General features: G+C 43.3%; 1 protein-coding gene across 7 annotated transcripts in view; it reads right to left on the reverse strand.

Annotated features, from left to right (window-relative positions):
- Positions 1-12,846, reverse strand: part of tenm3 (teneurin transmembrane protein 3) — a 3,293,451-nt gene that overhangs the window by 65,623 nt on the left and 3,214,982 nt on the right. For all 7 annotated transcript variants that reach the window (XM_059644858.1, XM_048526868.2, XM_048526869.2 and 4 more), the window contains 3 exons: positions 7,472-7,733; positions 5,274-5,541; positions 370-513 (listed from right to left, as the gene is read on the reverse strand). In XM_059644858.1, the coding sequence (XP_059500841.1) occupies positions 370-513; positions 5,274-5,541; positions 7,472-7,733 (674 nt within the window). The remainder of the gene's footprint in view (positions 1-369; positions 514-5,273; positions 5,542-7,471; positions 7,734-12,846) is intronic.

The following is a 12,846-nucleotide window of genomic DNA, read 5'->3' on the forward strand; positions in this document are numbered from 1 at the left end:
CCTCTCTCCATGGTGCATTTTACAAGCATTGGTGGCTGCTGAAAATATTCAAATTAGACGTCACTGGGAAAACCAGAGTTTGAAGGGACAGAAGTCAAAGTCAGAGTTATAGCAGGATAATCACATCAGTTCCTTAACATCATAGGAACGAGTTCTGTGTTCTTTGAGACTCTTTCAAATTATTAATGGATCGCCTGTCACTCTGGTCAAGCCTGGGTGGATTTCTCAGATGTCAGCCCTTATAAAATTCCACCTTGTGGTAAAAGTCTGGACCTGCAGTGTTATCTCTCATCGAAGCCTCAAACTCAGATAAGGTCATATACAGCCACAGGTAGGTCAATAATCACTGCGTGCTTTTCATATTCTTACCATTTTGAACATCCAGGACGTGGTGTATATTCAGTGACCAGCCACCCATGTTTGAAGAGTCTAATTCATAGCCCTGCAAAACAGCCGTTCTCTTCTCCCAGAGGATGAGATCCAGACACGACTCGTATTCATAACCAACAGAAACTGGACAGGGAGAAAACATCATTAGGTGACTTGCGAGTAAGAACATTTCTTTCACACAAAATGGAGAAGAAATTCATAACGGTCACCTCCAAAAGGCTGTGAACGTTAAGTCAACTGAAATTTTCTGAACTCTGAATGTGTTTTTGTTGTCGAGGAATTGCTGATCAAAGACACCGTTGAAGCACAAATCAATGATGATCTAGAGATAGCAGGAACTGCAGATGCTGGAGAATCTGAGATAACAAGATGTAGAGCTGGATGAACACAGGAGGCCAAGCAGCATCAGAGGAGCAGGAAAGCAGACGTTTCGGAGGGGATAGGGGTTCTGAAATAAATGGGGAGAGGGGGGAGGCGGATAGAAGCTAGGCCTGAAACTTCAGCCTTCCTGCTCCTCTGATGCTACTTGGCCTGCTGTGTTCATCCAGCTCTACACCTTGTTATCAATGATGATCTAACTGAGTGGCAGAGAGGTTTGAAGAACGGATGGCTAATTCCTGTTCTTGTTATCCAATGAGGAAAACTGACTTAAGTTTTTCTTAAACCGGCAGCAGGACATTTTTTCTCCAGCAAGACAGATTTTCCTCAGCCTTTTGTCTGCCACTGTGAAGGCTCGGTTACATAGATTATAATGATTCAAAATAACCTGCAACTCTTTGAGCAGTACTGTTAGTGTTGGATTCGACCCAAGTACATTTTCCCCCTTTTCAAAACTGAACTGTTCTTTCTTTCCACTGGGCTGTAGAAATCTGAGAGATTAGGCCTGTGTCAAGACTTTCTCCTTAGATTACGTGAGGATTTAATAAAGGTATGAAGGGTTTTCATTAGGTAAATAAACAGAAACTGTGTCCAGTGGTGGAAGGGTCAATAACCAGATGACACAGATATAAGATAGTTGTCAAAAGAATCTGAGCAGGCCTAAGGATTTTGTTTTAATGCACAGTTGTGATCCAGAATATGCTGCCTGAAACAATGTTGGAAGCAGATTCAGTCATTACTTTCAAACAGAATTTGGATAACAGTCAAAACAAAGATTTGCCAAGCCTTGGGGATGAATTGGATCACTCCACAAAAGAAGTGATATTGGAATGATGCTTGGAACAACTTCTGTGTGTACTTTAGCATTCTATGATTCTAAAAACACTGAAAGAACATCAAACTCTTTAGGACACTTTTCACTCAATGGTTCCTTCACATTGACCCAATAAGGACCCACAGATGCAGATTGCAAGCTGAAGTGTTGAAATGATTTCTCCGCATTGGTCTTCACAAAGGAAGCCGATCATATAAAGGCTACACTTAAAGATGAGACAGAAGCTATGTTCAGGAGGGTAAATTCCTCCAAGAGTTTATTGCTGAATGCTGGGAAATCTGCTGTTTCAGACGAAATGCACGCCAGGGTGTAGCAGAAGCATTCATCACAATCTGTCAATTCTGGCTGCACACTGGAGCATCACTGCAGGTGTTCGAATACTATATCACCACATAGCAAAGAGCAGGACATACCAAGAAGATACAGGTCAGCTGGCCCAGTATAACTACTGAGTATGTGAATGGAAATGAGAGTCTGACCTATCATTCAGAATGACATTGGTTAATCAAGAAAGGCATGGATTTCTCTTGGTTTCAATCAACCTTTTAGACCTTTCTGAGGTCATCCTAAGGGCAGACTTGAACTTAATCCTGCTGGACCAGAGGTAGGGACACTACAAAAACAGCATGGATTTGTTAAAGGCAAATCAAGCCTTGACCGATTTGATTGAATTCTCTGATTGGAAAACACAGCAGGTTGATCAAGGTTCACCATAGATGGTGCTAAACAAAGACATTCAATGGGGAAGTGCCGCATAGGAGGCTTCAGGAAAGCCTGGAAGCCCATGAAATTAAAGGGAAAGTGTTGCCCTGGATACAATTAGCTTTGCGCCAGTAAACAAGCGGCAGTACGGAAGAATAGTTTGCGGACTGGGTAGTGTTCCAGTGGAGCACTTCAACAGTGTAGCCTCTGTGCTCTAATTTTCAACGTTCAGAAAATACCTAGGCTCGGGATAGGGTTTAAGCAGACACTTGCTGTGTCTAGTTGTTCTAAAGTGGCAGCAAGCACAAACTATCAGGGAAAGTTAGGTGTTCTTACACCGAATATAGCTGGAGCTTGTGCTTGTCTATGGAATATCAATGTATTCTTGGGCTCTAGAGTCTCAAGTCACTTAATTTGAAAAGGCTTCCTCCGCTTAAAATTATAAAGATTTCCTCAGAGATCATGTGCACTCAATTCTTCTAGTTCATGCCATTAATTAACATGCATGATAAAAAACAACCTTTTTACTTAGATTGAGGTATTGCTGCAGGGATTTGGGGACCCTGCCAAAAAATAGTCTAGTCTGGTGTCCCGTGATTGAGCTGAGTGGGAGTCAGTACAAACCAGTTTGTGCTGACTTTCTTCTTTTCTTTAATTGCAATGTGGGCATTTTTGTCAAGGCCAGCATTTGTTGCCCACCCCTAAATGCCCTTGGGATAAATGGTGTGCTGGCTCATCACAGGGCAGTTCAGAGTCAACCACATGGCTGTAGGTCTGCAGCCATATGCAGGCCAGATTAGATAAGGTCAGCAGATTTCCTTTCCTTAAAGAAAACTTGTGATAGATGGGTTTAGATCAACAACTGAAGATAGTTGCCATGATTAGCATTACAGAGTCCAGCTTCAATATTCTGGATTAATAGAATTTAAATTCCACCAGCTACTGCGGTGGGATTTGAACTCAAGACCTCAGCGCATCGGTCTCAGGGTGACGGTTGCAGTAACATTACCATCGCCCATTCTGCACTTTAAGCAATCCTGAAACTGCTAGTGACTGAGAGTGCGCTATAAAGAGTTATAATGCTGTGTCCAGTACAAGATGCCTTGTAGACAGCATGACTGACATTCACCAAGATCACATCAGTGGCTGAAAGTCTTTGATGATATGGAGAGAGTAGAAAAAATGGAGAGGGGCTCATTTCATTAGTGAAGGCTAAGACGAGATCTGATTGAAGTTTTCAAAATTACACGACACTTTGGTGAAATGAAGAGGAAAACATTGGCCAGTGAGTCAGTAACAAAGAGGTATAAAATTAAGATCATCCCGAAAGGAGCAATGGAAATGGTTGAGAGAATTTCAAAACCATGTGTTGCGAGCCAATGGAACACCACAGAATTGATGGCAGCTTTTGAAGGAGATAAACACAGAGTGCAATGGCCCACTGGTCATAGTTCATAGAATCCCTACAATGTGGAAACAGGCCATTAGGCCCAACAAGTCAACATCAATCCTCCAAAGATCATTCCCACCCAGATGCATTCCCCTCCCCTATATTTCCCAGGGCTAACACACCTAACCTATACATCCCTAGTCACTATGGGGCAATCCCGCATTGTGTTAATCCCGTTAATATTCTGGGGACCTGTGCTCAAATCCCATCACAGCAGATGGTGCAATTGGAATTCAATAAATATCTGGAGTTAAGACTCTAATGATGACCATGAATGCATTGTTGATTATCAGGAAATATACATCTGGTTCAGCAATATCCTTTCAGAGAAAGAAATTGCCATCCTTACCTGGTCTGGCCTACGTGTGACTCCAGACCCGGAACTCATATTCCGCTTGGGAACCCTGCAGCTCTATGGAATCAATGTGGATTTCACAAGCTTCAAAATCTCTCCTCCCCCTACCGTATCCCAAAACCAGCCCAGCTTGTCCCTGCCTCCCTAATCTGTCCTTCCTCCCATCTATCACCTCCTCCCACCTCAAGCCCCACCCCCATCTCCCACTTCCTAACCTCATTCTGCCCCCTTGGGCTGTCCATCCTCCCTGGACTGACCTATCTCCTCCCTACCACCCCACCTACACTCACCTTTACTGGCTCCATCCCCGCCCCTTTGACATGTCTGTCTCCTCTCCACCTATCTTCTGCTCTATCCATCTTTGATCCGTCTCCCCCTCTCTCCCTATTTATTTCAGAAACCCCTCTCCCTCCCCCATTTCTGATGAAGGGTCTAGGCCTGAAATGTCAGCCTTCCTGCTCCTCTGATGCTGCTTGGCCTGCTGTGTTCATCCAGCTCTACACCAGGCTCACAGCAATTTGGTTGACTCTAAAATACCCTCTGGGCAATAAGTGCAGCCTAGTCACTGATGCCCTCATTCCATCTACGAACGAAAAGAAATTCAGATCAACGGGATGGTTGTTTCAGTCACAATGGACAAAATGGCCTCTTTGGGTGCTGTTTGATTTGATAAGAGTAGGCTCTTAGCTCCCCATTGTTCTGTCAGTATTCTCTCCTGAAAGATGACATGATTGAATTGTAGGTGAGGGAAGTATTTGGAGTATAACAATAAATTCTGGGAATAATCCACAGGTCCAGCATCAGAGTTTTTGTTGCAGGTCCATAACCTTTAATCATCTCTTCCAATAAAAGATTACAGACCCAAAAAGTTAACGCTGCTACTCTTTTCAAATGATGTTCCTCACATTTTCTGTTTATCATTTCAGATTGCCAGTGATTTGCTTTTGGATAGTGTGAGAGCAGTTATTGGATTTGCTTGTGATGTTATAGCAGCTAATAATTCACCAGTAATCCGGGTCATTGGGTTAAGGACTGCAACTTTGGTCATGTTGTGTAGCTGGGTCTAGTACTCATGTGATCGTGGCTTCAGATGCGGAGAGGAGAAAAAGCTGGAGATGTACGACAAGCCAATACACCTAGACAAGCGTTTCCACTGAACTTACCGACCGCCTCAGATAGGCCATAGACCTTTTGATTGTAGGCGTCAGTTTTGTCCCATATGAAGGTGTACGACAGATTAGGTGACGCCGGGAACCACTTCTGGAACAGTCGGCCCACCACAGCCACCATCAGGTGAACCTTCATCAAATTGAATGGCACTGTGCTCTGGGTCATTGTGATTTTCAGGACTGGCTTATAGCCAGCAGCACGTGAGCTGAGGTAGATTAGCTTCAGCTCGGTGCCAGGAATCTCTGTTTCTTCATGAAGCACCTGAAGGATAGATCAGAACGTGAGACAGAGACGTCATTCGGAGAGAGAGTGAAAATTAGTTAGAGAGACAGAGAGACTTTGCTTACAGCTGAAGTACAGCCAAGACAACACAGACAAATACTAGAGTAATACTAAGCCCGAAACAAAAACAAAAGAAAATTACTTATTTAACTTCAACTGTGATTTCTCTTGGGCAGGTATTACCAACACTACATCAGACAGGGCAGACAGGGCCATCAATATAGAACGGGAGAATCCGATTGAAGAATGTGATTACGCCTATACACAGTGCCACAAAGTCTATATTACCACTGACCACAGGTGTGTGAACACGGACCTTGCAATCAAGATAAATATGATGCTGAGGTGGTGGGTGGTGTCACGTGTTGGAAAATTAATGTGTGCCTTTCCACGATTGCCACCATTTTGGTTAACGCTGGCAATGAGAGCAGAAGTAGAACCACCTCCCTTGAGTGGAATTAGTGAGACAAAGGAAGGATATTACCAACACAGGTTAAAAAAGAAACAGATCGGAAGGTTACATATGAAGGCCACGATGAATTAGCTGTCTTACCTGGACTGATTAAGACTATAAGAGGCAGGAATAGGAATGGGCCATTCAGGTCCCTTGAATCTGTTCCACCATTCAATAGAGTCATAGCTAATCCCACATTCCTCACATCGACTTGTTTTGACTTGTTTAGTGAATCCAAAAGTAAGAAACATAAATACTAAAAATTAAATCTAATCTGTAATTGAGGGTGAATTCTACATACTTGCCTTGAGGAAACATAGAACTCTGTATCTTAAGATGCATCACTGAAACCTTTTTAAGAGAAAGCCAGAAATGCAGGAGAAAGGTAAAGAAGAATATGCTGAGTGAAGTAGGTGGGAGGAGACCAGTGGACAGCACAAATACTGCCACAGAGCAGTCAGGCTGAATGGCATGTAACACAATTCAATCGAAATAATTGCTTGGTTGTACAGAACCAATTTAAGACCATTAGCCAGACTCTCAGTCTAGCATTTATATGTGCTAGAAGCTACATATATCAAAATTCTTGATCCTATTTTATGTAGGAGAAAGGGATTTGTTCACAGGTTGCACTTCTGACATTAAAAAAAGGGGTCACGGAGACAGCCAATCTGGGCCGTGCCTCCCAAATGGCACACTGACATAATGCTTACTACTGACAGTTAACTGTTCTTACTGCACCTTCCATGCCAATCTGCTGTCATGCTGTGTACAATGGTGTCCCTTCTTGTAAATCTGTTTCTTGTGCCCTAGTTCTGACAATGGCAAGAATGAGAAGCTTAAACTTATTGGCTCTTTTTAGCAAAGTTAAAATCTGATGTGACCAATTGAGTATGAAATTAATTTTATTCCCTTTTGTTTAACCCATGTCTGTACTGCTTGTGGTGGGGAACAGAATACAAGGACATCCTCCTGAATGAGATGGAAGCTCAGTCTGTTTCTATCTAAAGCACAGACTGACAATTTGTAATGGTGTGAAGGGGTATTGGAATGTTGTGCAAAAAAGGCAGTGAAGTGAATGATCAGCAATGATTGTACTGAATGGCAGAGCAGACTTGATGGCCTCAACGGCCTACTCCAGCTCCTTTGTTCATAATAGTGCACTGTTGCGAGCAGGAGCATGGGTTTCAATGGCTTTTCCCCACCAGTCATTTCACATACTTGTAAATCCAATGAACAATGGGCATCTGCTGGGGGAAGACAGTGCTGGAGGCAGCTACGGTGACACATGAGTTGTGTGTGTGTGTGTGTCTGTGTGTGTGTTTGTGGGTGTGTGTTTGTGTGTGTGTGTGGCAAGTGCTGGTTGCTGGAAAGCACACACTCTATATTTTAGTTGGATTTGTGGCTCCATCTGTCGCTGTGAGTGAGAGGACTGTACCAGAAGGGTCTGTTTACCTGTGTCTCAGGAATAATGGGGCTCTCCGAAGGAGACGACCGGAAAAAGGTGGACAGTGGAGAGGCAAGGATGATGGGATTTGGCCTCACAAATCCGCTCAGATCGCAACTGGGAATCTCGTTCTCTTCCTTCTTCATGACCATAGTGTCCATTACGTGAAAAACATTCCAGGGGATCCACACAGTGTGGTGCTGAGTGATGAACGGGACACGTTCGAAGCACAGAGTGAGAGATGCCCCACCGTTCGCCATCAGGTCAAACCTTGGGATTGAAAGAAGAGCCAGAGAAGGAAAATCAGTATCACTGAGGGCTCAAATCTACATTATTAAGCTGGGCTTTCTCTTTAGCATTCCTGAGCACAACACCGTCCCTGTGCCACTCAATCACATTAAAGGCATCTGCAATTGTTACTGTGGCTTCAACAAGATTACAACCAAATCGAAAAGCGGGTTTCTTTATGGGAGAATCATTTCTGGCCTGGAAGCCGGGAAATGTAATTTCCACAAACTAGTCATATGATCACAGGACTGATAACAACAGGGTAGCAACAAAGAAATTCAGTCTAACGTAATGACTGCAGCACTGTTTAGTCTGCAAATGTACTGCTGGGTAGACAGCTGGACTGGGGAGATCAGAAAGATTCAAGGTTCCCCTCCTGGCTCCCACTGAGCTAGGCTGCCACAGTAGCATGGTAATCAAGTAGCTACAATTGCTCCCAGCACCTGTCTGTATGTGGGCAGTAGAGGTTTGGGTTGGGGCTGGGGGTTTGGGAGTTGGGTAGAACGGTCCAGGAAATCCGTCAAGGCTCGGAGCTACATCTAGATTAAAATGAGTGTCCAGAGAGGCCGGTATTGATTTCAAGCAGAGATTCTGTCTGGGTCAGCCATCCCTGCCTCAGCTCTCACCCGCCCCGTGGTATTCCCATGGGCCAGTGTGCAGATGGGAAAACATTGGAAATGAGGAGAATCTGGAAGGGCAGACTGTCTTGCTCTGGGTGAAGAGTTAAAATGTTTTGTTGTTCTTCACTCCCCTCTTGAAATTAAATATCCCACAAAGATATGAACGTGAAAATTTTATAAAAATTAATAATTCTTCCCCGATAATTTATGGTACCTAATGACAAGAACCATCCTGACTTTTCATCCATATACCTCAGAAGGGCAGTACAACAATAACTGATATAGCACCCTGAAAGTTGTAAAATACCCCATTGGGCATTACTGAACAAGAAATGGCATGGGTGTTTATAGAGACACGCTGAGGGAGATAGCTTAATGCTTGGTTAAAGAGATAGATGTTCAGGAGCTTCTGAAAGACAGCAAGAAACATCAAGAGGAGTACAGCTGGCTCAGAGTCTTTGAAAGGCTGAGGAGGGTTACGAAGATAGGGAGGAACAAGGCTATGGAGGGATTTGAAAACAAAGATGAGGTTTTTTGAATGAACATGTTGCTTAACAGGGAGCCAATGTAGGTCAGCCCACAGAAGTGATTGCTAAATGGAGCTTGGCATGAGTTGGATAACCTCATTAACAGATGGTAGAACACAGGAGACTGGCTAGCACTGCTTTAGGAAAATCAAATATAGAACAAAGGTGTGAACGAACGTTTTCGCAACAGGTAATTCATCACCTTCCTGTTCTCTTCTGCTACCTTTGCCTCTAGTGTGTCAATTAGCCACCTGAAGTCCTACAAGCCAAACATTCACAATAAAACCTGAGGGGCTGTCAGCAATTCACTGCCTGAGGCAGGGAGGTACATTAACATGACCTCAGAGTCTGTACCTCATGTCAGCACAGTTCTCATAAAGGTACATGGGATCACAGAATGACCCTTACAATCCTAACAAGTTAAACACAATGGAACATCTTACATTTTAAATGCATAGCACTAAACCACTTCTTTTTCATTCTTAGCTTTGAGTTCCAAGATTCCCAGCCGTACCTCTCAGCTCAGTTACACTTGCAAATAGAGAGGGCAAAATCTTGAAAGCATCATCATTTCTGTGCTCTCTTTGAATTCATACAGCTTGGATATTTATGACAAGAGGTTTGAATGCCAGGAACACAGGAGTAGGTTCCACCTTCTTGGAATAATGAACTTAGCTCTGTGAGCTTTGTTCAACCAATTAACTCACTGGGCAACCAGGAGAAGATCTTCAGTCTGATTTTCTCCCTTCATCAGGTGGCTACAAATGTGGTCCAATTGGATCTCTCTCTGAGCCCCCTGGGGACTGAGAACTCTGTCCATTGCGAAGTCTGACTGAGCGCATCAGTGACTGATGTGCATGTGAACCTGAATCGCTGGGAGAGTTGTGTCTGATTCCTTATCCTAATTTTTACTCCATTTCCATAAGGCACAAATGAACAGGATCGGGATGAAAAGGGGTCACTGCGAATGCTGCAATCAGAAATTAAAAGTGAAACACCTTGGCAAAATTACATTTCAGGCACAGATTCTGTCTGAATCCAGAACAGTTCTCCACATGAAGCCTTAACTATTGTTTGGCCATTTAGACGTAGACAGACAGTTCACTATGAGTTTGGTAGACTGAAGCACTCTCTCTACTGATGAATGATACAGCTAACTTGATAAAATAATTGCACTGGAAGATGGTTCAAACCTTTGATGGGCAAGGCGTATTAAAATATTCCTTTGGTGACAGGTTCAGGAAACGGAGACCAAATTGAAAATTGTTGTGAGACCATCTGGGGTAACATCAGGAAGAATTTTCACACACAAAAAAAATAGAAAATCCAGAACATGCTCTCTCAAATAGGTGTTGCGACTAATATTCTTGCAGAGCTGAGGTTGGGGATTGGTTGTATTTCTCGCTTATGTGCTTCACACAAAATCCACTTGTTTTATTCTGTTGGTTTAGGTGTGAAAACAATATGTGTCCAGATCCTATCTGGTAGGAGCAGGCATAATCTTTGCAGGGGTGGGGTACCCTTTTGGAGAGGTAAGGCGCTTCCTTGGATATGGTACTGGACCACCAATGGCAGAGGTATCATGTTGAGGTTAGGCTAATTGAAAAGTTTACAGCAGAGATAGATTTCCTTTCCAGAAGGGTATTAAAAGATAGGAAGCAAAGCCAGGTAAATAATGTTTACGTATTGATCAGCTACAATCAAACCACCTCTAGGGATGGAAATGGTCTGTGCCTACTGGTATGCTGCATTGCTTAGTTACTGAACATTATATCGATGGACCATAGGTAGCCATGTTTTGATTACAGCAGGGATGAATGATTGCAAACAACACAGAAAAATTAAATGTTTGTTTTAGTTGCAGGAACACAAAGCGAATGATCCAGATAGTGGTTTCCATGCTCTCCATCACATGATTACCTCATCAGATCTATCAGTCCACCCTTTTCTGACCAATGCTGACCGGCTGATTATCTTAAGACCAAAAGAACTGCAGATGCTGTAAGTCAGAGGCAAAAATATATATTGCTGGAAAAACTCAGCAGGTCTGGCAGCATCTGTGGCAGTATCTCAAGAAGGGTCACTCGATCCAGAACGTTAATTCTGATTTCTCTCCTCAGATGCTGCCAGACCTGCTGAGATCTTTCAGCAATTTCTGTTTTTGACTTGACTATTTTATGACATTTCTTCATACCGTGGAATTTAGAGGCTTGAGTTAAAACAATAAAGCACAGTTCCTGATTTGACTCAAAGGTCAGCATCCTCATAACTGGTGGAAGAAACTAAAATCCTGTCCCCACAAATGTTGCGACTAATATTCTTGCATAGCTGGGGTTGGGGACTGGTTGTAATTTTTGCTTATGTGCTTCACGCAAAATCCACTTGTTTTATTCTGTTGGTTTATGTGTGAAAACAATATGTGTCCAGATCCTATCTGGTAGGAGCAGGCATAATCTTTGCAGGGGTGGGGTACCCTTTTGGAGAGGTAAGGCGCTTCCTTGGATATGGTACTGGGCCACCATTGGCAGAGGTATCATGTTCTTTGGGAGAAGTAAGGATCCCTCTGGGATCACTAACAGTAGACATCAGTAAGTATATAAGGCACATAATGACTGTCAAATTCAAAAGAACTATCAACAGAGTTGTCAAAATAAACTGTGACAAGCACTAAGAGGGACTGTCAAACTTTAAGGTTACTAGATTTGTGCTGCATTACTGATTGCACAACCTTCCAGTATCACAGTGAGATGCCTTCCATTTCACAGCTTCACAGCTGGTTTGACAGTCCCAAGTGGTTCCAGGCTCTTTGGAAGTATCAATTCCAATATTTTTTTGAAAAATTCATTCAAGGGGCGAGGGCATCACTGGCTAGGACAGTATTATTGCCCGCCCCTAATTATCCAGAGGGCAGTTAAGAGTCGACCACATTGCTGTGGGTCTGGAGTCACAAGTAGGCCAGGCCAGGTAAGGATGGCTTCCCTAAAGGACATTAGTGAATCAGATGGGTTTTTCCTGACAATCAACAATGGTTTCACGGTCCTCATTAGATTCTGAATTCTAGTTTTGTTTTAAAATTTTTATTTAATTCAAATTCCACCATTTGGCATTATAGGATTTGAATCAGGGTCCTCAGAACATTACCTGGGTTTCTGGACTAACAGCCCAATGATAATACTGGTGACCATGACCTCCCTCCATTTAAGGGAGTAAGCAATTTTATGAAATATTTGTTCTTATAAGTGATTACATAGGTTAAGGAATTTAACAAATGGGCAGTCAATGAATTAGAGCTGTTTCTAGGTTAGGCAGCAGACCACATAGACATTTATATTATTTAATCTCAGAATGGGAAAGGAGTTCTGCCAGAATGGACATTGAGTGGGTTGGTACAGTAGGCATAATGGAAAATGTATCAGAGATAATGGGAACTGCAGATGCTGGAGATTCCAGGATAATAAAATGTGAGGCTGGATGAACACAGCAGGCCAAGCAGCATCTCAGGAGCACAAAAGCTGACGTTTCGGGCCTAGACCCTTCATCAGAATGGAACAGTATTATTCTATGAGTGGAATGTAGACTAGAAATTGCCACCAACAATGTTCCCACCTCCTTGACCTGTCTGTCTTCCCTGGACCGACCTATCCCCTCCCTACCTCCCCACCTACACTCTCTCCACCTATCTTCTTTACTCTCCATCTTCGGTCCACCTCCCCCTCTCTCCCTATTTATTCCAGTTCCCTCCCCCCATCCCCCTCTCTGATGAAGGGTCTAGGCCCGAAACGTCAGCTTTTGTGCTCCTGAGATGCTGCTTGGCCTGCTGTGTTCATCCAGCCTCACATTTTATTATCCATTATAATGGAAAATGTGTCTGGGTGTGCAGCATTGGTTACCATAAGTTAGCACAGAAGCTATGAAGGGCCTTGGTGGTCGATGGAGAGAATGGGATGG

This window comes from Stegostoma tigrinum, chromosome 3 (genome assembly GCF_030684315.1).
Source record: "Stegostoma tigrinum isolate sSteTig4 chromosome 3, sSteTig4.hap1, whole genome shotgun sequence".
Classification (NCBI taxonomy): Eukaryota; Metazoa; Chordata; class Chondrichthyes; order Orectolobiformes; family Stegostomatidae; genus Stegostoma; species Stegostoma tigrinum.